Genomic DNA, 23,866 nt, shown 5'->3' with positions numbered 1-23,866 from the left:
TATGTCATCTACCTACATGCACGGACAAGATGCAAATACTGGAAGAGGTGGGCAGGCTGGAAACAGTCCAGTTTACTGCTGGCAGCTTGTTCTGCAGTATGTCTCAGCTTAAAATAATAAAACACTGACTCAGTCATCTTGTATGTATTCTTTAAGTTATGTAACTGTTGGACTCTGCTGTATTACTCAGTGCTTGAGGAACAGCAGGTATAGAGTGAATGTGAGCAATTCAAAATTAATTTTATGAGTCTCATTATCATTATGTGCATAATAGGCTTGATTCAAATATAAAATGACAACATAGCGAACAGGTAAACTGTAATTTATCTAGATATTTCGTCTGTCAAATCCAGAGTCAAAGCATTTGATGTAATGTTATGGATATGCCTTGATCAGAGTGCACACTTAAACAACACAACATCCAGAACCACAATGTCTCAGGCAGATTAACATCACATATATCATATTGATCAGTCTGAATTATTCAGATCAAAGCCCCAAAAATGTTGTGACATTATAATATGCATTATAATAGTTGTCCGCCAGAGGTGGTTTGTTGCCTATTCAGTCGATGTTTAGGGAACTGCCCATATTAGGTTGAGGTGTTTTCACACACTGAATATACTATGAAGAAACTTCTTGGTTTGCTGCCTCACGATTTCTTCCATTTTCCTTTTAGTGTTTTCATGTTAATCTTTCCTCCATTCTGAAGTTTCTATGCTTGTTGCCTCATCTTCCTCTAGGAGATGTTTAAAGTAGGTTAATCAGTTCAGTGGCGGACTTGTACTGAAGTGAGTCCTACGTGTGAGTTCTGTACATCCTGTGTGCACTTGCTAAAATTAATTCACCCACAGCGGTCTTCAGATGGTTCACTGAGTCAGGAGGAGGAGTCGGGGCCTGTGTTCGGGAAGGTCGGTGAGCTCCAGGAGGTGGTGGACCGTCAGACAGCTGATCTGGGCCAGATGAAGGAGCGCATGGCTGCTATGGTTTCACGCATCAATGAGCTGGAAGAGGACCTGGACACAGCCCGAAAGGACCTCATCAAGTCCGAAGACATGAACACGCGGCTACAGAGAGACCTGAGAGAGGTAGGGAGGATGGGGTCTATTTGAAATCATAAGATGAAGTGAAGTGTGAGCCAAGGAGCACATTTTTAAATACATTGCTTAAATGTATTTCCTTTTTCTTTTGCATTGACAGGTGAAAATTTAAGTCAGATAAGTGTAAATCTGTTTTTCATCTTTTTTAAGGTCTAATTGCCTATACAGATTTGCCCAGTGAGATGCTCTTGTCATAGAGGTGAAATGATGTGAAAGCACAAAAGTCCAAAAATATATCTTCAGTTTTTAAATGTTATCGATATATGGGGATTGATGGGAATTTGTGCACACTCCACACAGCATCCTATAAAAAATATATTGCAAAAATAAATCTGTCTAGTTTTGCAAATTAAACCATACTGAAATAATACATTCCAAGTGTGTTTAGAATATGTATGTCTAACATACAGCATGCATGTAACATATATATATTATGGTCTCTGCCCTCTTAATATAAAATGAAAGAACATATGAAAGCAGAATGGTACAATTAAAAACTGGAACTCATTGTGGTCTTATGTCCCACAGGTGATGAAGAGGGTTAAACAAAACATAAGCACAATTACCAACCAATAAAAGTTGTAGTGGATAGCAGAAAATGTATTTTTTTAAGATAAGATGTACCTTTATTTACGTATGCGATTTACACATAATGGGGTTTAATGGTGTATATGTACACACTGCGGTACAATGCTAACAGTATTACCCACATTGTATCTTTTGGAGTATAATTCTCTTCTGCGAAACTGTACTCCTCACTTGTTTAATTTTCCAGTGTGCTTTTTTCTGTGCCTAGGTCATTAGAACTGTTTTCCAACAGTAATTCAGAGTCTCTCCCTTCCAAAGATGCAAAGCTCAGAGGGCAGTAGGTCAGGGTCAAGGCCACAAAGACTGAAGACACTAATGCAAATGTTTGTGTATATGTAGTCAATGGCTCAGAAGGAAGACATGGAGGAGAGGATCACCACCCTGGAGAAGCGCTACCTGGCAGCTCAGCGGGAGGCTACCTCCGTCCACGACCTTAACGACAAGTTGGAGAATGAAGTGGCCAACAAGGACTCCCTCTTCAGACAAGTAGGCCCCATGCTCTTTGACTGTAACTTTTAAAAATGTGTGATCACAGATTAGAAGCTTTCATCAGTTTGTCCGTGAGTTTACTTGAATTGATGCAGTCACATCTTAAACATTAAGCTTACTGCATCATTTAAGATCAGTTATCTCATCACCCTCCTAACATCTACACACACTTGCACATTATAATCTGACTTAGAGTAGATAAGGCATGTGTTGATTTTGACGTTTGAGTCTCAAAGTTGTCTGCCAGCAGGAATCGCCTGCTGTTCTCCTTGGCAGTTTTCAAACCCCTGCTAATGAATTCCCGCTGTATTCACACACTGACCAGCGCAGCAGGCACTGAATGGGAAGCCTCAAAGACACTGGCTTGTTTCTTTACATGTACTCACTGAGATGGAGATGTCTCTCTCCTTTTACGGGTCTTTGTGTCATTATGAATGCTCTCTTCCTCACTTCCTGCCCACCCCACCCTTACCCATCCCTTCTCCCTGTCTCCTTTTGTCTCCCTTTGTCTCCCGCTCTCTCTTTTCCTGACCTACAGTCTTATTTCTTGCCACTCTCTTCACCTTGTGGAAATGAATGCAAACCCTGAGGCCAGCATGTAGTACAGATGAGTCTTCGCCATGCTTGCTAATGACTGTTTGCTTTTGGTTTGTTTGTTGTAGACTGAGGACAGAAACCGGCAACTCCAAGAGAAGCTGGAGCTGGCTGAGCAGAAGCTGCAGCAGACCATCCGCAAGGCAGAGACTCTGCCTGAGGTGGAAGCAGAGCTAGCCCAGAGGGTAGCTGCCCTCACAAAGGTACCAGCACCTGTCCACTGCCCCGTGCACCACTCAACCCACCTTTTAATTAATTAATTAAATACTTTAAATGTTAATCAGAGGCCTTTGAAAATCCCAAACCTTTGATTGAATCTTCCATTGACGTATCTGCTGGGGGGAAATGGTGGCAACTGTGAAAAAACAAACTGAAAAGGAATATGAATTAACTAAAAATTGCATCACTTCAAACTATGATCCTAACCTTAACATACAGTGGGTACCAGCACACATAATGTAACCAGGACTGTTAGATTAGTTCCTTTACATCGAAACAACCAGGAGCTCGCTGCGGAAGCTGCTGAGGAAGCCATTGTTTATGTTACTCCAAATATCCACAGGGACCTATTTTTAGAGATTTGGCTCATGTTTTTGTCCATTTATAGTTTGAATCTTTGTCTTGGACAACACATGCTGCTGCTGAACCTGCACAGGCAATTTAGCACCTTATTAGTGTTGGAACTGGCTCACAATACATCTCTGAAATTTAAGTTAGCATTCATTTTTATTCTCATCTGAGTCTTTTGTTTTAGAATTCATCAGGAAGCAGGCGCCTCTTCTCGGTCTATTCTGCGGTTTCTCCCTCCTTGCTTTTCTTTTACTTGTTACTTTTGTCTATTAATTTGTTTTCATTGTATTTGAATTTTATCGTAGAACAACATACACATGAGACAACGTGTTCCATATTTGCACAAAAAAGGATTCAATCCTGCACAGGACATGGACATACAAAGACAAAAAAATAAATAAAATAAAAACAAAACACACTATAAATAGCATGTAACTCAAATATGTGTTAGGCATAAAATTGTAGCATGACACAGGATAATAAAATAGCATAACTCATTTCAACAGTGGTCCTGGCTTTCCAAAAATCATGACAAGTCTGCTGTGCCTATGCTACGTTACAGACATTACATACTATTTAATACGTTCCCTCATGTCTAAACAACAGTTTTTACCTGTTCAAATTTCTTTTTTCTCCCACTCTTAAACTCTTCAGTCTTGTATCTCATCTAAACTGTTTCCTCCATGCATTTCCTCTTTGGCTAGATCTTAAGCCACATAGTTGTTATATAGAACATGGCAGTTAGACAGACATGCTTAGAAATAGAAAGAAATGCCTTGGTATGTTTAATATTGCCTCCATGCAGTTCCAAGACATCGACATAAATCATTCATTCTTTTCTCCACCCTCTCATACTCGGAGGAGCTTGTAGCACAATTATCTCATCATCAGTCACTCAAGTCTATCTTTTGAAGTCTAATATAACATCCCTCAATGTATTATTCCTCCTCTTCTAACACAATATGTCATCTGTTTGTCTACCTGTTCTGTCTTCAAGTCTAGAAATTGAAGTGACAACGGTCATGTTCCGTTGTTGAATCTACAGCATCTGTCCATTTTCTCCATCCAACCACTCTGTTTAATTGTGCTCAAGTTCACATTAAAAGTATACCCTGTTTTCTCCTCTTTATCATTTATTTCTGTCTTTCTGTCATGCTCTGTTTTTGTGTGGTCTTCATGCTGCCCGTACCACCGCCTTGTCAAACCCCTAGTGTGTTCTGTGTGGCTCTAAAGGCACTAAGACTCAGAAGAAGGTAGACCAGCTTTACTCACCGAGCTAAACCCGTCCTCTTGGATACTGGAAAACTCTGTTTTGTTCTGTTACTGAACTTAACCAGGCCAGTAGAAACTAATGACTGTTTACATTTCCAGAACTACTGAAGAAACAAATTAATGTGAGTTACTTAAAATACCAACCAAACAAAAATATTGTCATCAACATCTCTAACTTCAGTTACAGTTTATCCTTTACATGTCAAGTGCCTGGTTAAGTGCAGTGTCAGACCATATATCAAAATGCTGTGGTATCGTATTGAGCCTGAAACCTGGCCCTGACATGGCCTTCTCTGTACGCCTGTATGTTTGTGCTTTATGTGCTAGTGAACTGTGTTGATCAGATCTTCATGCTGGTACATCTCCTTTTTTCTCAAACACAGAAAAACCTTAATGTTTGGTGTCTAACACAAACAGGAAGGGCCAGCTGATTTGCTCAAAGACTTGTGGAGACCCTGCCCATCAGAGCCACTAAAAACTGGAACAGGCTGTGCCACAGAAAATTGTTCACCAGCCTATTGGCTCTTACATAAATAAGACTATCTGCTATTATACACTGGTTATATTTTTCAACATGCCTAATTGCAGATAAAATATTGAATTGTTGTTTTATGAGCCAATAATCATTATTTACAAAATGATAAATATTGAGAATAAAAATAGAATTCAAATCCTCTCTGAATGTGTTTAATAGCAATTTATCAAACAACTGTTGAACAAGCAGAACATAAACTTAACGACATCTTTGACTTCCAGCAATTAACTCCCCTCTCATCCACAGCCGCTACATTTTATGTGGCTGGCGCTGGATAGCTGTGAAGCTAGCACTAATGGGAGAGAGGACTTCCTCTGATTTCTCATAATATAAAAGCCGGGACTCTTAAAAAAAAACAAAAAAACGTAGCGACCGGGTTACATCGCTGTCTCCGTCTCTCCCCTCTGCTCTCTGTCTGTGTCATGGATGTATAAAGAGCTGCAGGACTGTGTGTCTGTTTGACCGAGGGCGGGGCTGAGCTACACACACACACACACACACACACACACACACACGCAAAGCAGACACAGCGGACAGGATGAAGCGCGGCTGCGGCTGCATTCACACAAAATCCGACAATGTGGCTCCTTCCTGCAGAGTTGTGTGGAGGTGTGGCCGTGTTTATTTGTGCTTTAGAACATAAACCGCCGTGAAACAGAGAAAATAACGTCTTATTTCTCTGATTCACTGCTTTGTTCTCGCTAATGCGCTCCCTCTCTTCATTCACTCTCTTGCTTGCTCGACCACTGCTGCTCTCTCTCTCGCTCGGGGCCAACTTTGAATCTCGTGTTTACAAACCGCAACCGACAAATCCTACTCATTCTGCCTTTAAAGACTAACTCACTTAATCCAATGAATCACTTTATTCAAACTGAGGATTAAAATTTTTTTTTGTGTGATGACGTCTTAAAATGTGACGTCAGACATTCGAGGCTTCATTCGAAAACCTCAATAGAAGCCTTGAATGTAAAAAAAAAAAAAAAAAAGAAGACATTTCATACTGCCTTACATTTTTGTTTATCAAAGAAATTAGGTAACACAGACTCATTGCCTTTACTGTACACGGACCGATAATGCTTACTGTCGTGCATAGTCACCCCGCAAAGACCCATTCTGAACCAGCGAGTTTTAGTCTTTCTGTGGGTTGTGCTGCTTTGCTGTCCTCTCCTAATGCAGCTGGTGCATGTTGGTAGATGCTACATATGATAGATGCTTGCTTTCCAAGCTGTTAGTGACCCCATCCTTTTGAAGGACTTGGGCTTTGCACCCAAAACCTCAAACAGGGCCCAAGCTTAGGCCTTTCCTCAGCGACGTCCTTCTCCAGGATGGATGGCAAACTCCAGGGGGAGATCAAAGCCTAGCACTAGAGACACTCTCATTAGCTCTGAGAGGATTGAATATACTGAGACACTTGGATATCTTAGTACAGAAAAGATTAAACAGGTTTTTTACTGTCCCCCATTTTTAGGCAGAGGAACGCCATGGCAATGTGGAGGAGAGACTGAGGCAGCTGGAGGCCCAGCTGGAGGAGAAGAACCAGGAACTGCTCAGGGTGAGGAAGAGGGGAAATCGGCTGTCACTACACTAGACCTACTCCTTGCAGTTTTACTGCTATTGAGACAGTCTCAACGTGTGAACCTTTTTAAAATGTTGTTTTTCTGTTTGTATAGGCACGGCAGCGAGAGAAGATGAATGAGGAGCACAACAAGCGTCTGTCTGAGACAGTGGACAAGCTCCTTTCAGAGTCCAACGAGAGGCTCCAGCTTCACCTCAAAGAGAGGATGTCTGCCCTGGAGGATAAGGTGAATAATACATAAATGTGATCAGTGGTGCAGTTTACAGTTGGAAAGTCAGTGAGACTAGCAAAGAGGCAGACAAGCTGAGGACATAGTTGTTCCTCCACTATGTGTGTCCCATGACTAGTTGGTAATGACATCATATGTCCTGGTGCATAGTTGGTAGCTCAGTCACTGTTTATTTGCCATTGCGTCAGCTTAATCCTGTCTCTTTTTAGAATGCCCTGATAAGAGAACTGGAACATACCAAGAAGTTAATTGAGGAGTCTCACCATGAGAAGGTGAGGGATCATTTACAGTATAAGCTGATTCGTCCCCTGTATCTGTGTTTTTGGGGGAATTTGGGCTTCTTATAATGTGTAATTATTATTTTATATACTCTTATCAATGGTGGCTTTTTCCTTTAGGGCTTCAGACTTTGCATCTCCACCAAATGATCGCTATGTCTATAAATGTTCTCTCTTATAGGAGCAGCTCCTGATCCAGATTGAGACTATGAGGGCAGAGAACGAGCAGTGTAGGAGTAGGAGCAACTCCTTACTACATGGGTAAGTCAGTTAACTGGTAGAGTTCAGGTTCAACCGCTAACCTCTCAGAGTCTTCTGATTGTGTTTTTTGTGTGTGTGTGTTTTTCCAGACGGTCTCAGCTGGGCAGCACTCCAGATTTCAGGTATCCAGTCTCAGCTTCCTCAATGATGGACAGTAACTCAGACCATTATGGCAGCGCTCTTGTGCTGAGACGGCCTCAAAAAGGACGGATGGCAGCACTCCGGGACGAGCCATCGAAGGTGAGCTCCCAGCTCATATAAAATTTGAGAACATCTACATGTCCGCTATAGATTCACCCCCCGTGATTTAGGCTGGCACTTTAACATAGACAGTTTATGTAACATAAACACTGACTAGCATTATCTAATCAAATGAGAAAGTGAGAACGTACTTTTGACTAGGAGATTAGCAAATTCCTGTTAGTTTGATTACTTGACTACTTTTCTTGTGTCTTTCCCCCTTTTGAAATAATTTAATTTAGTAGAAGGGCCTTTTTTTGTGTGTGTGTTGTCTTCCACATAACATGTGTTATTTGTATTGTGTGCCTTTTTCCTTCCTCTACCTGTTTATGTTCTTTCTGATGAATTTCTTCTTCTCCATTTCTTTCTGTTTGCTTCCACTCTGGACATCAGCGACATGTAAGTCAGTGTGGTGGAGATAACATTGACAGTCTGTGTGTCTGTGTGGTGCATTAATGACAAATACTCAAGTATTGAGCTAACTTCCTTATCTCTCTGTTGCCTCTCATTCTCTCATATCTCTCCTGCCTGCTTTCTCTGTCTTTTTTTATCCTTTTCTCCCTACGATATCCTTTTTCTGTTTTTAATATCCATTTTCTCTCGATTCCCTGTTTTATACCTGTATGGATTAATCCAGGTGCAGACTTTGAATGAGCAGGAGTGGGAGCGCATGCAGCAGGCCAACGTGCTGGCAAATGTGGCCCAGGCCTTTGAGAGTGACATGGATGCTTCAGACCTGGAGGAGGATCGAGAGACGATTTTCAGCTCGGTGGACCTGCTGTCCCCTGGTGGCCAGGCTGACGCACAGACCCTCGCCTTAATGCTGCAGGAGCAGCTGGACGCTATCAACAATGAAATTAGGTACCAGCGGCTCCATAGCTACCAGAACAAGCATTCCAAAACCTGGCCTCATGTAACCTTATCTTTTTCACAATGTCATTCAATCATTCATGTCGAGGACTGTAGTGTGTTAATTTAACTTCACCATCTCCTTCTGCTTCCTTTATTGTTGCAGAATGATCCAAGAGGAGAAGGAGAGCACAACCATCCGGGCAGAGGAGATTGAGTGCCGGGTGGGCAGCGGCGATAGCCTGGGAGGACGTTTCCGCTCTATGAGCTCCATCCCTCCGTCACTGTGTGCGGGCTCCTCGTTGGGCGGCTCTCCCCCAGGCTCTGGCCACTCCACCCCCAGACGCATTCCGCGCAGCCCCAACAGAGAACTGGACCGCATGGGTGTCATGACCTTGGTAACACTTCCTTTACTTTGATATGTTTCCCAACCAGGAACATGCCACTGCACTGAATAGCACATTTAATACTCCCATTTGGAAATACCTCATTCAGTTATGCCTCAGAAAACACTAGTATTAGTAGTAGTCAGTATTATAGTTTCCTTTATTATTTTTATGTTGGTGTTTTTGTTTGTTGTCTTCTTGTAGTTAGTATATGTTCTTCCATATATGCTTTAACATGGTTTGCCTTTCCATGTTGATTTTGTGTATTTATACTGTCGCCTCTCATCAGTGTTATTTATGCACTAATATTTCGTGTGTATGTATGAGAGTATGTAACCATATGTATATGTAACTGCCCCCTGCCCGTAGCAATATTGCTATGACCCCTACATCATCCAGAGCTCCCTCTCCCAGCAGACAGTAACTTACCTGCCCTATGGTGCAACTGGCTTCAGTCCTCCCTCTCAAGCCTATAGTTATGCACCATACTTTCAGGTACCTGTAGAGCTCTCCACAGCTCCCTTCCTTTTCTCCCCAGGTGGGTGCAGTCTGCCACTTCCTCTCTGTTCTGTTCCTTTTGACATCTCCAAGTACGCACTGGACACACAAACTTTTTTCCCCGTTGCGTGCTAAACACATCACTTTGCTCTGAGAATAACTGTGATTACGAATTTGTTGTGTAGCAAGAGCTTGATGTTAAGAATAAGAACAATTAGACTGTTTGCCTTAAAGACTGTTCATGAAAAAGGGAACTTTTCTAGCTTTCCCTTTGTATCAGCAGTAAAATGGTTTACAGATGAGGAAACAGAAGACTTGTGTTAAAATTCAACCTCTGCTCTAGCACATGGACAACATTGTGAAATGGGGTCAGTTCTCCAGTTAGGCACAGGCACTTTTCACACATACACCTGGCTAGTGGGTTTTAAAAAAGGGCTTTAGGTTAATCTGGGATTAACTGGGAAAGTTCTTCAGAGGACAGGTTTTTTTGCAGGACAAAAAAAGGCATAAACCTTCAAGAAAGCTTTTCAGCATCTGATTAATTTGAGCTCTGTGTGAAAGTGGAGTAATACCAAGAACAAAACTACAGGTGACTGTCTTGGTCTTGTATCAATGTTCTAGATACATGTGGGTATTTGAACAATGAGTTGAAAGGGACACACCTCTCAACTGGGAACCGGTATTCCCTTTTATGGCTAATACTAGCAGAACAAAAACTTAGTTGTTTTGGTTTAGAAACTAGAGAGTACACACCCTTTCTGCACCCGTGAGCTCCTCCTGCTCACCTGTGTACCTCTGGTGCTCCAGCTTGGGGCTGCCTTTCTTTGTGAATCACTTTGGTTCGGTTTTGTCACTGCTTTGTTATTCTATGTTTGGTAATGTTGTCTCTTAGGGCTTGCTGTACAGTCACCATGCTATGCTGTATTTACAACATTTACTCTTCCAACTTACAGAGACCTTGTTTCGTTAGAAACTCATAACTAAGCCTGTACACTATTGAAATGACTCTCCTCTGTTCAGCCCCTCCCCTGCAGTCGCACTTCTTTAAACGCAGTTGTGTTTCAAAACATAACAGTGAGCTGGGGTGGAAATTTTGGTTCTGGGGAACTATAATGCCACACTGGAGATTGGTATTACTCATCGGTCAGTCCTTTCAGGAATTTGTGATCTTGCAATTGCAAGAATTAAGTTCACGCAGTACCCATGTTCAGTCCTTGCAAGATTTCTGGGAGAAAAAGGTCACCAGTCGCTGCCCATTTCTATTTATGTGTCATATTTGTTGAGGTTATGGATAAAAAATTAAGACCTCATGCATTGGCTTGATTGCAGAGCAGTTATAATTCAAATGTTGTAGAACTATTATAGTGAAAAGCTGGCACGGTGTTCTGCTGAGAGTGAGGGATTTAAACAGTTCATGAAGTTTATTGAACTAGGGCTGTAACACATTACAGACATGAAAGGAGTGCTGCCTTTAGTTTGGCAGATAATTCCTGAGAAACGACTGTCAGCCATGTATGCATTAACATAGTTCTGTTTTTAATGTTTGGTAAACTATCACATCTGTCTTTAAAGCATCAGTGAAACTAGTCAAAATGTTCTAATTCCCACATAAGAAGACACTAGAAGAAAGGGAACATTTTGGGTGATTAAATTAATTTTATGCTCACCCCCTCAATTTCCTCTTCCTGTTTCCCTTTTATAGCTCACTAATCTCTTCCTTGCCCTGGCCTCAGTGTGTCAGTTGCGGAAAGGAAATGAGTGATTAGGTATTTTCCTCCTGGGGGCAAGAGGAACTCCCATAGATATGTGGCACACTGATGGTTTATTTGCTCTGCTAATGCCAGGCTTGTGAGGAATGCAGCAGGGGAAAAATCCTCCGCCTTTTTAGGTGTGCACAGTGGAAAATATGACAAGAACAGCTCTGGTTCATAAATTCAGGTCTCACACTGCCAAGTGTACAAGATCACATAAAGCAAAACCACCCAGATAACTTTTAAGCTAACTCGCTCATAGCATTGACAGCTTTTGAATTCAGCACTCTTATGTTATCAGATGTAACCTGCTAGCTGCTTGGCTACCTAGGTCAATTATTCAAATAGATTTGATTAAGGCTTTGGCTCCACTGAAAAATTTGTGCAAAATTAGTGTAAAAGTCTGCACTTCTCCTTCTGATATTCCTTTATTTTCCTTGAGCTAGGCTGCACCCATCCTACCATCCTGACCCAACCTTCAGCGTGGTTGTTTTGCAGTGTCTCCAGCCCGGGTGCGGTGGTCTTCCTGCAAGAACTGCATGTCTTCACTGCACAATTAAACTGTCACTTTCTCTGGGTGTCCACTGTGTGTGTGTGTGTGTGTGTGTGTGTGTGTGTGTGTGAGTGCCAGTATACATCGGTAAATGTATATCTTGTTGTGATTTCCTGCTCTTGTGTGTTTGTGCATGGCTTGGTTCCACCGCTGGTCTGTTGTGTGTCTCACTAACTGCTTTTCTCCTCTCTCCTTTTTTGCCATGCTTCAGCCTAGCGACCTGCGCAAGCACCGCAGGAAGGTAAACTTAGAGACCTGCTTTACTGGGCTCTGTCGGCTACCTGTCTTATTATCTTCACTCCCTCATCTCCCAACCCTAGCCCCCAAGTGAAATCCACAATGTTAAACTTTAGTTTCTCCATCCCATCCCACAATGTACCATCAGGTACAAATTGTTGCTCCTGCAATACAAATTCCTGAACATATGAAGGTGTTGCAATCAAGTCTTCAGAGACTCTTTTTGCGATTACACACAGTGTTTTTGAGGGGCTTTATTTTTTCCGCCACCACTGTGGTGTACAGAGGTGATTATTCTGAAACTGTTTTGTTATTCTAGAGCTTAAATGATCAGTGGATAAATTGCTTACGCGATCGATAGAAAATCAATCTGCAACAATTTTGATAATTGATTAGTTGTTTCAATAGTTTTTCAAGCAACAAATTTGCTGACAGTAAAAAGTGAGACAATCTAAACTAAAGTGGAAATCAAAATACTGTAGATGTAACAAAAGGTGAACTGTTATCGTGAGGTCATGAATGAATGACACTGCAAAAAACTGTTTTTTTCACCCAATAAGTTGTTAAAGCAGTACTACCAGTATGCCTTGGTGCTCTGTCATCAGGTTGGTGTTTTGGTGTTTGTCACTTATTGCATCTGTGACTTAAGATAGTCCCAAACAAGATGAGAAACCAAAATCAACTCTGTACCACCACTAAAATTTAGAAGGACATAATGCTAATTACTAAAGTCTAGAACGCTGTTGTGAAAAGTCATATTACTGATTTGGAAAAAGTTCGTCAACAGGCTTTGTTACCAATGCTTAGACATGTTCAGATGTCTTTTCCAGGTCAGTCCTGATTCTTTGCGCCTTCATTTTTGCCTCTGAAATGAAGTTGTCATTACTTTTGTTTTGCTACAAAGTTCACCACTTTGTTTTTTTGCTTGCAGAAATTCTGCAGAGTTAATTCTTATAGTTTTGAGGGACGGCGTTTCTGCGTCTTTTTGGCCATTGTGAAAGCCATAGTACAGCTGCACTTTATACTCCTCTTAGACTTAGATCTATTGATATACAGTATCTATGGACTGATCACAGACCACTTGGAGTCTAGCTGCTTGGTGCATAAACGATGTATAGTGTAATGTTAATGAACCAGCTTTCTACTAAACAGCTGTGTTTGCAGAGTAAAGGGTGTTCCCATTTTTTTACCTCATGGTCTGTACAGAGTAAAATCCAGATTGATCCATCTCAATAACGCGTCTCTCCCACTGTTATGCAGTCTGCTCAGGATGACAAGGCCACTATCCAATGTGAGACGTCACCCCCCACCACTCCACGCTCCATGCGCCTAAACAGGGAGGCAGGGCATGCTGCAAGCCATGAGGACATTAGAGACTTTCGAGGGTAACCTGAAGAAATTGTGAAATTTTCCTTTACCTCTTTGATCTTTCTCCCTGTCCACCATTGATCTCTCTATTCTCTCTCCAACTGATCACTTACCTTTGGTCCCATAGTCTGGCTGGCCTGCAGGACGGCCAGGGTAGTAACCCCAGCAGTAGTAACAGCAGCCAGGACTCCCTCAACAAAGCAGCCAAGAAGAAGAGTATCAAGTCTTCCATTGGACGCCTCTTTGGGAAGAAGGAGAAGGGCAGACCCAGCATTCCCGGCAAGGACTCCCCCAGCCAAGGTCAGCATTAGGCACACGGTTTTTGTTCCACTACAGCACATATTTATGTAAATGTAATGCAATGCCACGCTACCAGTATTTCTGTGTTCCTGGTCCTGTCAGATCTCTGAGCAGGGTATTTGTTTATGTTCCTAGCTGGCACTCCTGAGGCAGAGAGCTCTCCTAAGGATGGTTTAGGAATGGGCACCCTGGGAGGCCCTGCGGAGAAGAACAGGAAGCTGCAGAAGAAGTAAGTGTCTTCCTAACAGTTCCCCCACCCTCTGCTGTCTCCATAATTAATGTAGACTGAGAAAACAGTTTAAAGATGACGAGATACCACCCTACTATAGAGGATGCCTATACTGGAATACAATGTTAATGAAGTTCAATTGTGTTATTGTGAGCTTGGTGCTCCTGCTGCAGTCCAGGGCTGGCTCAGACGCTCACTCCGCGCCACCTGACTCACGCTCACTCCTATCAGCTCATCTTCCTTCCATTCCACACCCAGTCATTTCCATTGTCGTCATCTCCAACAATTATTTTATGTTTTTTCCGTCATTCTTAGTTTTGTGCAGACATATTGCAAATACCATAAATGTTGCTTTGCCTCCGTGTAGTTCTTAAATTGGCATCAATTCATTCTTTCTCTTTATTGTATTATCAACCTCCCTCTTCTTTTTTTATCATTCCCTTCTCATTCCATGTTTAGTCCAAAGACAGGGTAAGTTGGTTCATATTGCTTTTGCTTTGCCTTATCTTCTTCCCACACTTGGCTTCACGTTGACCTCAACAATAACTCAGAGGACCCCAAACAACTGTCCCTCCGAATGTCTGATTTTCCATGCTGCTCTTTACCCTGCTTTCCACAGAGGAGCTTAACTAACAGGAATGTGTGTGTGCTGATTTTTAGTGAGTGATATATTTTCCTATTGGAGCATGAAGTTATGCACTACTACTACAGGAACGATAGTTAATGGAAGAATTTGACCAAATAGTTGGCTTTTTGTGAGTTTTCTCGTCCATAAATTTGAAAACATCATATCATTCACTTCAGCACAATCACTGTGTTGCTGTTAATGTAACTGAAGCTAAGTTGTTAGTTAAGAACAGGCTTTTGCATTTATCTGTTATTCTTTTTATAATGGCAGATCTGCCAAACAGAGGATGGACTTGTTCTTTATCAGTGATATGTGGCACACAGCCCCATCTAGTGGCCAAATACAACTGCTCTCTTCATTTTATAGCATCAGTGAAGACTTGCTTGTGAATTGAAACAACTTTCAGAGAACCTGAATCGGCCGTCTTCCAACATCCCCAAAAACCTCCAGGGTTTCTCTGTTAAATGGCATTGTAACTAAGAATGTGCATGAAATGGATGTACAGAATTTAGAAAGCCATTGCAAAAGTTTTCCTGCCCTAAATACGTCCCTCTATGCATGTCATGTCCCTTACAGTTGTAGAGGAATGCATCCATACTAAAGTCATTTTCTAAGTGGACTCTCAAAGCACTGGTTCTGGGAGAAAACTCTACTCTCTAATAAAGTTCCTCAATCCTGAAGCCCTGACTATGACTCCCAGAGGCTTAACAAAAGACCCATCTGGTTAAACCTGGATAGGCTTGTAAGAGGAGGTTTTGACAAACACTTCTGGTCTTTATAGGCCAGTGTTTTGTTAATACTTTTAAATACTGCTGTTGAAGGTTTTTCCAGATGAGCATGTTTGAGTCTTCCTGGGTTTCAGTTTCTTTGTTTTCTCTCAAACTCCTGCTCTCTGTTTCGAGTATGCATGTCTTGTTCATGTCTTGGGTTTGTGTACATGTGTTCCAAAGGTGAATTTGATTGAGTGCATATTGGGAGTTTATGACAGGTTCTGTGGATTTGGGTGTGTGGCTGTGTGTGTGGGTTTTGGGCAAGTGAACATGTATTGCATATTGGCTTTAATATATATTTTGTGTCTCAGGCATGAATTACTGGAGGAGGCTCGCAGGCAGGGCCTGCCATTCGCCCAGTGGGACGGACCAACTGTTGTGGTTTGGTTGGAGGTACGACACAGACACAGTTGATCTGAAAACCATTCAAACCAGTAACATTTCTATTAGCATTTATTAAGGTTAACTAATGGCGCTGTCTCTCATCTGCCTCCCTCTGCTCAGCTGTGGGTGGGAATGCCAGCCTGGTACGTGGCTGCATGCCGTGCCAATGTGAAGAGTGGAGCCATTATGTCAGCACTATCAGACACAGAGATCCAAAGGGAGATTGGTATCAGCAACCCGTTACATCGTCTGAAACTTCGCCTGGCCATCCAGGAAATCATGTCTCTCACCAGCCCTTCTGCCCCGCCGACCTCAAGAACGGTACTTTTGGTTAATGTGTTGAAAAAAAACAAACAATACTGCACGTAGCTGTTTGCCTCAATATTATTTGTATGAAGATGACACTTTGCCCATCCAAATTCTTGATGATGCCTTTTAGCTCTCTGTCTACACATTCTTGTCATCTGTTTGAGCATGACACTTTTATTGCATTAACATTTTAACTACTTATATACTTAACATGTACTAATGATGGGATCAAACTAGTTTTGGTTTTAGCTTAATTCTTTTTCTAACAGTGATAACAATAAATGAACAAACTTTTCTTCTCTCCATCCCGCTCTCTTTCTGTCCATCACTCTTTCTTCTTTACGCACTTCTCTCACTCGTGATTGGGGGGTGTCAAATGATCAGACCACAGGAAACGTTTGGGTCACACATGAAGAAATGGAAAGTTTGGCAGCCACACCTCCCACGGTTAGTCTACCCTGATTGGCTGAGCGCTGGTGGCTTCTTGCTTTTGTGGTGACTGTTGAGGCTCGTTCCAAGTTGCCTTCAGGACAGCCAGATCTTACTCATTGCATGCATATATTAATATTTCACACTTCAGTGTGGTTGATCGGTCCAGTATTAATCTGCCTTCATGGAGTCTCACTAGGCAACTTGAAACAAGGCCTTATTCTTTCTAGTTTGTAATTTTTCTTTCCTCCTTGTTGGTATTAGTCTTTTTCTTGTCTCTTCCTTTAGAACCTTACATACTGTATGTGTGTTTCTGCTTTGACATTAGTTAGTGTGTACGCGTGTTAGTGCTGTGTAGTTGCTTTAAAAACCTGCTGTTTACTGCAGTTTCTAAATTTTTTATTTGGAATGAGTGGTGTTTGAGTCAGTCAGAACAAGGTATCTAAAATGGCAGAAGAAAAAGAAAAAATAAGCATGAAATACTCCTTCCCACCATCACTGTTAATTTCTGATTTATTTGTTTTAATTTAGCTGTTCCAGGAACAGTGTAGTGTATTAGGGTTGGGCGATATGATGGTATATACAGCGAGACAATATAAATTTGTCTGCTGTCAGAGATTGTGCCTTACCATTTATTACGAGGTAGCTTCTTGCTTTAATATCTCTTGTTGTATAATACCATTTTGAGCAAATCAATGAGTACATCTGCCTTATTGCAATATTGGATTTTTGTATGATTTTTGAATCATATAATCACGACAATGATGAAATATCTTAGATTTGTCAGGTATTGGAATTCCTTGATTTTCCTGTCTGTTTTTTTAATATATGCAGTTTGTCAAATTTACTATATTACGAGATATATTGATATTGAAAAATGAAATTACATAACAATAATAATCCATAATGGTGGATTTTATCCATGTTGCCCATTTCAACAGTTTATTGTTTTGTCACCATTTTTATTTCCTGTTCGATGCCTTAACATTAATTTGTCTGGCTTGTTGTTATTTTCCTTTGAATGATATTTTTCACATTAGGCTGCTCTAACCCAGCACTGCTGCCTCACTAACCCCTCGCCTCTCTGTTCTTCTCACCATGCTCACTCTAACCATGCTAACACCAGGAGGATGACGAGTGTAGCTGGGCCCAGGTTTGCACACATTCCCCATTAACCCACCTATGCTCACCGTCTGAATTTTACTGTTCTTAACGCCATATTTTAGTCAGTGTTTATTCTTTTTAAGTATCTCACAGAGATATTCCCTCTGTATTTATTTCCAGATCACTTTTCACTAAGGGTGAATTCACAACAAGCATGTTTGGAGTGGTCCATTCAAATTGTGCAGTTTTACCCCTTGAACTTGGATTCCCACTAAAATACTAAATACTACTGTGGTGGTGTTTGTTAGTAGTTATGACATAGTCCAAACCAACTGCAGGAAACAACCCCAGAACATGAGGTCGTGTGCTTGTAAGGGCACACAGTTAGGGTGAAGTACAGGAAAGAAAGGTTAATAATTCGATACAGCATTTGCATAAATGAACAAGTCGTGCCTTTCCATTATAGTGTAACCCCAAGAAAATTAACTGTAAAATAAAATTAATAATTCTCATTTTCCATAAATTCCTAATTTTCAAGAATTGACCCCATCTACCCCTGGCAATACAATGCACGTTAGATAGGGGAACTGGATTCTGATAGATCTTAAAAATTGCAGGCAGAAGATCCTCTGCTCCATACTATCGACAAAGGTGGCCAGAGACTGAATTAAAAACAAGTAAAGAAGCTGTGTTTCTACAAGTATTTCTACAAACTGTCAGAGATTCTGCAAATTCTGAAAACACAGCGCATGTGAAATTCTTCTTTGCTTTTTATTCAATATAATGTATTTTGGTGTACCGTTCACACCTTAGTATTGCTCATTGTTGCTTTAGCGTTTAGAAGGAACTATAGGTTCTCTAGCTGAAATGCATTGATGAGGTTTCGGAAGGAAACCTGCGGTTGACTGGTTTGTCATCACAGGTTTTGTCATTTGTGGTTACTGTGCAGCAAGTGAGGTTTCCTGTGTAAAAACCCCAGATAGCGTTAGAAGAGTCATACAGAGCCCCTAAGTAGTCTTATCTTGTGGGAACAAGTTATCGCACAAGTTATTTATGTTAAGATAATTTACAATAAATATTGACTGTCTAAATAAAGAGACTTAATTGAATAATCTATGCAATGTGTCGGCTAAGGTCGGCTCACATTTTTACAAGCCATGATGAATCCTTTATTATTATAAAGAGAAATTAGTAAGCAGGTTAACTGTATTTAGGACCGAACAAATGTTGGAAGCTCCTGTATAAAAAATGACAGATGTGAAACAAAATATATAAAATATAATTTTCAATATCCTGGAGTAGTAACTAGTTTCTTATGAATGAAGAACAGTTTCCATCTTTCCAACACTCTCACACTTCGTTAAGCCATCTCATCTCTGACTGTAGACATTGGCGTATGGAGACATGAACCACGAGTGGATTGGTAATGAGTGGCTGCCCAGCCTGGGTTTGCCGCAGTACCGTTCCTACTTCATGGAGTCCCTGGTGGACGCCCGCATGCTTGACCACCTCACCAAGAAGGACCTTAGGGGACAGCTCAAAATGGTGGATAGCTTCCACAGGTAAAACTATCTCAATGAATGCCCTGAAGAGACCAAAACCAACAATGAATTGATCCCACATAACATATTATCTGTGTATCGAAAACTTTATATAGCTTATTCCTCTGTGCCATAGACCCCCATTGTTGTCCAAAAACTGATAAACACAAATACTGTTGCATTGGGAAGTACTATGTGAAAGACAGAATGTACATCAATGTAACAAGAGTAGATTTTGCTAAGATAACAACTAATGGGTGTCCAAATAAACAACTGTCTTTGTGTCTGTGCAATAGGAACAGTTTTCAGTGCGGAGTGATGAGTCTGAGGAGGCTTAACTATGACAGGAAGGAGCTGGAGAGGAGAAGGGAAGAGTCTCAGCTGGAGCTTCAAGGTAACAAACACCCCATCTGATTTGTGAGCACAACTAAATTCTAGAGATTGAGTAATACATGTTCACCCACTTGAGATATTTATCTCTTTAATTGACACTATAAGACACAATGTTATGTCATACGTCTTCTGTGAATTACACTCAAGCTGGATTTCTGTCACTGTTCTGTCATTTCAGAAGTGCTGGTGTGGAGTAATGAGCGCGTGATCAGCTGGGTTCAGTCCATCGGGCTGAAAGAGTACAGCGCTAACCTTTATGAGAGCGGAGTCCACGGAGCACTGCTCGCCCTGGACGAAACCTTCGATCACAACACCCTGGCCCTACTGCTGCAGATCCCCACGCAGAACACACAGGTACACACAGCTTGCCAGCTGTTTCACCGACTTACTATAGGTTTTAACATCATGTGAGGTACGAGCACAAGGTCATGTGTGCAAGGTCAGAAAGGTCATATCCATACACTTGACAACATGTAACTGGACTAAACGCTGCCATATCTGAAATGTGAGAGACCATCCTGCAAGGCATAAGTGCGTAGGATATGAGAAGGTCGTTTTTTTTTTTTTTTTCTGAGAGCATGTTAGGTGAGTAGGTACTCTTGGAAGAGATAGGTATTCAAGCAGTTTTTGAAGACAGAAACAAGTGATTCGCTGTGCACCAAAAAAAACCAATTCCAGTCGAAGCTAAATTGTGTGATATACGTTTGGCTGATGTGGCCATTGAAAGTCAGAGGGATGCTGTGGTTATGTCATGAAAAGCGGCTAGTCTCTGTTATTAATTTAGAGTTAAACGGGTGCTTTGAATTCAGTAACAGTCTGTGCTTTTCCTCCTCTTGTCTCTCTTTTCTAGGCCAGAGCAACTCTTGAGCGTGAATACAACAGTCTGCTGGCCATTGGCACAGAAAGGAGAATGGAAGAGGTGACAAACATATAACACTTAACACACATAACACTTGCCAACACAGTAACACAAACTGAGTGAGAAATTATATGTGATACCAACTTCCTCTCTTTTACACACCTCTTGTTCTCTCCACCCTCCTCTTTCTCTGCCACCTCTTTTCTAGGATGACGATAAGAACTTCCGCCGAGCTCCCTCATGGAGAAAGAAGTTCAGGCCCAAAGACATGAGGGGGATGTCCTTGGGTGCGTCAGACACCCTGCCCGCCAACTTCCGAGTGACCAGTAGCAGCGCAGCATCTCCCTCTACGCAGCCAAAGAGGAGCCCGATGGACGGTAAGGAGAGGAAAGACTGCCAGAAGTGTGTGCATGTGTATGTGTGTAATATGCTCTGTCATTGCTGCTACTTACTCGAGTAGAACTTCTCTGATGGGCCCTGAATCGGCCCAGATTCCTCGTGTACTCTTAAATCTTCTTGAATGGCTTTGCTGCTTTGGTGTTTTATTATGCCGTGACTAATTGCATGTCTTTGCATGTGATTTTGCCAACGTGGAAACACAGGAAGTCAGTCTATACAGAGGCTGGACACTGCCACAGTCAGGACCTACTCTTGTTAACATACAACGGTAAGATAACACACATCAACTGTAGCTTTAAAATAAGAGAAGCACGTGTACAATCAAAGCATACAGTATGGCTATTACCTCGCTGCTCTCTTTTTCCAAGCAGAAAGCAGCTTTCTTGTACTGCAGTTCTCGGCTTTAATAACGCACGTTGTACGCCTCTCCTCTCTTTCCCTTTGTTTCTCCCCCCACACATCTCTGGCTTCTCCTGCTTCCCCTCTCATGTCCGTTCATCTCTCTCTTCCCCTTCTCAGTTTATCCTCATTATTTCTATAGGTAACCGCTGGTCAGAGGATGAAGGGGAATTCCCTGCATTCAAGACCAGGATGATGAACTGAAATGACTTGCAAGGACACTAAAACGACGTTTTGTTTTTTGTCGTCATCACAGAGAAAGACCTTACTCACCGATCTCAGTATCCCTAGAGGAAACGTTCTAGATTTATCTACATTTGTTATTATATTTATGTAAATCAATGAAACATTTTAATTGATTTTAGAATTACTATGTAATCCTTTTTGCCTCTATCCCCTTAATCAACCCACTTTTTAAAAAAAGAAACATTTCTCCACTGTGCCCGTATTAAGCTCAGCTCTCAGATGTATGTAACTGAATGTTTCAATTGTCTGGAGTTTGTATATTTCTACCAACAGACATTTTATCTAATCTTTTTTATAATCCTGATTCTATTGACCAGATGTATGTTTTTGTTTTCCTCTCTTTGATTTGAATTCTAATCATTGAATTTATGCTTAAGTGACTTTGATATGTGATATAACTTAATTCATATCCTTTGCCCTTTTTAACTGTTGTAATTTTTGTAGCTTATTACCTGTGATTTTTGTGTAAATGCAGCTCTTAGGTGAATGGATGTGTGAATATCAGACAAATTGCTGGAGTTGTCAGACTGTTTCACAAACTGCTCAACACTGTGAGTCATCCATCACCGTTAGAATAACTGCTGGCAAGCCAGGTGATGGTGACAACAGATATCATGTGAAACACACAGTATATTTTGCTTTTCTCTTCTTTATTTTCCATATCTGCGAAACCAAAATGAAACTCTTGAATTAAAGAATTAAAGCCATATAACAGTAGCGAAAAAAGAAAAACAAAACGGAGGGCTTCTTTCGGATGCAAGTGAAAACAGAATTCGAGGTTCTCTCTAGTTGACCTTGCATGCGGAAACTTCTCCACTAATCCCCACCCTACCAAACCCCACACCCAGCTCGCCCCTTTAACAAAACAAACCTCCCTTACCTCTGGAGAAACACACCGACAGGCTCACTTGTACAGGAGGACTTGAAACGTACAGAGGAGTCGAAAGTGTGGCAACTCCTTCGATGGACCAACTTCACTGAGGCCTCAGTCGATCCCCGCTGTGACTAGATAACCCTCAAGGCGGTGCGATTCACCCATACACCTTTTTTAAAAAGACTTTGTAAGAAGATTTCATATCAAGCCTTATTGTTTCTTAACTCCTCTCGGTCGTTTGTTCTTATTTATTATTACTCATCCACATTGTGTTTCGTCAGTTACACTTTCAGAGCTGAAGCCCCAGTTTGCTGCTATGAATGTAGCACCGCTCCTCATGTCTAAGTTTGTCCCGTCTACGCTCCCAACACGGGTTCCACCATTAGTTTTTATGGCAAATGAGAAGGAACCGAAGAGTTTTCTTTCACCCTACATGTAGTTCAAGCTTGAAGTAGAAAGGCTTTTTTTTTCTGTATGTGATTTAGTCATTTATGCACAATGCAAATCATGTTGCTGTTTTATTCCTGCTCTTCCCATTGAATCTTCTGATCTTGTAACAATGATGTACAGTCTGAGTACTTATAAACTATTTTTATCACAATATTATTTATTGCTTACTTTCAATAAAATACTGAAACTTATTTTCCACTGCAGATAAAAAAGACTAAAGCTTTTCTTTTCAAGAATCTCTTGCCTTTTCCTGTCCTACTTTTGGTTTGTTGTTGGCTTTCTCGGACAGCCTACTTCAACAAGCTCCTTGTTGAGTGTGACTGAATGCATTTTGTCATGTCAGTCATGTGGCAATAAGCAGTATCTGTCATCTGTCTCAGTTTTCAGTCAGCGTTACAGTGATGAGGGGCCACTGTTTGTTGGAAAGCCTAATTTCTGAATAATTTCCCAGAAGTTGCCTGCAAAGAACTGTAATTTGGTACTAATTATAGGGAAAATTGAGACACTGTTCAATCTGTACACTTCAAATAAATTAATTCCAGTTAATTGCTAGTGTAACGGTCTTTTAGTCAGTTCACAGCAGGTCAGCTGAACATGCAAAAATTGTGAAATGTGAAATTATTTTCTACAGGCAAACATACAATGTTTCTAATAAATAAGTAGGGAATGCATCAAATGCAAATCATATTTTCCCTATACGTACTACTAAATTACATTATTTCCAGGAAAGTTCTTAGAAAATTACAGTACCTATATAAATCGTTCACCCGGATGTTTTCATGCTTTATGATCTTATAACACTTTATCAAAGGGGATTTAATGTTGCATTTTGATACTGATGAACAGAAAAATGCCCTTTTCATGTCAAAGTGAAACCTCATCTGTACAAAGTGATCTAAATGAAATCAATGAATGACACAAAATGTGGAATTTTCTACGTTTCTATATAATTAACATGCAAATGAGGACATGACATACTTTTATTATTATAATCATTTAACAATTAATTTATCAGGTTTTATTTTCTAACCTTTCTGTTACTTGAGAAATCCAGAACAGTCAAAGAACAGAAAATTGATATTACAAAAACACAGCACAATATATCGTACTTTATCTTAAGCTACACTTGACAGTACATGCACTATTACTTATTACTTATATTATTACATTGTATTATA

General features: G+C 41.0%; 1 protein-coding gene across 18 annotated transcripts in view; it reads left to right on the top strand.

Annotated features, from left to right (window-relative positions):
* ppfia1 (PTPRF interacting protein alpha 1) overlaps positions 1–22,879 on the top strand; it is a 42,729-nt gene extending 19,850 nt beyond the window's left edge. Inside the window, exons 7-33 of one of the 18 annotated variants that reach the window (XM_044208285.1) lie at positions 855–1,088; positions 2,028–2,174; positions 2,840–2,974; positions 6,617–6,700; positions 6,819–6,950; positions 7,163–7,225; positions 7,413–7,492; positions 7,582–7,732; positions 8,126–8,131; positions 8,370–8,593; positions 8,748–8,979; positions 11,981–12,010; positions 13,267–13,391; positions 13,502–13,674; positions 13,810–13,903; positions 14,363–14,374; positions 15,613–15,694; positions 15,806–16,006; positions 16,379–16,441; positions 17,550–17,576; positions 18,914–19,089; positions 19,365–19,462; positions 19,640–19,815; positions 20,312–20,380; positions 20,529–20,697; positions 20,923–20,987; positions 21,261–22,879. In XM_044208285.1, coding sequence (XP_044064220.1) covers positions 855–1,088; positions 2,028–2,174; positions 2,840–2,974; positions 6,617–6,700; positions 6,819–6,950; positions 7,163–7,225; positions 7,413–7,492; positions 7,582–7,732; positions 8,126–8,131; positions 8,370–8,593; positions 8,748–8,979; positions 11,981–12,010; positions 13,267–13,391; positions 13,502–13,674; positions 13,810–13,903; positions 14,363–14,374; positions 15,613–15,694; positions 15,806–16,006; positions 16,379–16,441; positions 17,550–17,576; positions 18,914–19,089; positions 19,365–19,462; positions 19,640–19,815; positions 20,312–20,380; positions 20,529–20,697; positions 20,923–20,978 — 3,039 coding nt within the window. In that variant the 3' untranslated portion in view covers positions 20,979–20,987; positions 21,261–22,879. Of the gene's footprint in view, positions 1–854; positions 1,089–2,027; positions 2,175–2,839; positions 2,975–6,616; positions 6,701–6,818; positions 6,951–7,162; positions 7,226–7,412; positions 7,493–7,581; positions 7,733–8,125; positions 8,132–8,369; positions 8,594–8,747; positions 8,980–11,980; positions 12,011–13,266; positions 13,392–13,501; positions 13,675–13,809; positions 13,904–14,362; positions 14,375–15,612; positions 15,695–15,805; positions 16,007–16,378; positions 16,442–17,549; positions 17,577–18,913; positions 19,090–19,364; positions 19,463–19,639; positions 19,816–20,311; positions 20,381–20,528; positions 20,698–20,922; positions 20,988–21,238 lie in introns of all 18 variants that reach the window. The other 17 variants (XM_044208277.1, XM_044208303.1, XM_044208261.1 and 14 more) reach the window with 17 other exon arrangements.
* The last annotated feature ends 987 nt before the right edge of the window (positions 22,880–23,866 follow it).

The sequence above is a fragment of the Siniperca chuatsi genome, linkage group LG1 (genome assembly GCF_020085105.1).
Source record: "Siniperca chuatsi isolate FFG_IHB_CAS linkage group LG1, ASM2008510v1, whole genome shotgun sequence".
Lineage (NCBI taxonomy): Eukaryota > Metazoa > Chordata > Actinopteri > Centrarchiformes > Sinipercidae > Siniperca > Siniperca chuatsi.
Note: the sequence above shows the minus strand (reverse complement) of the source record. Positions and strands in the feature narration are given on the sequence as shown.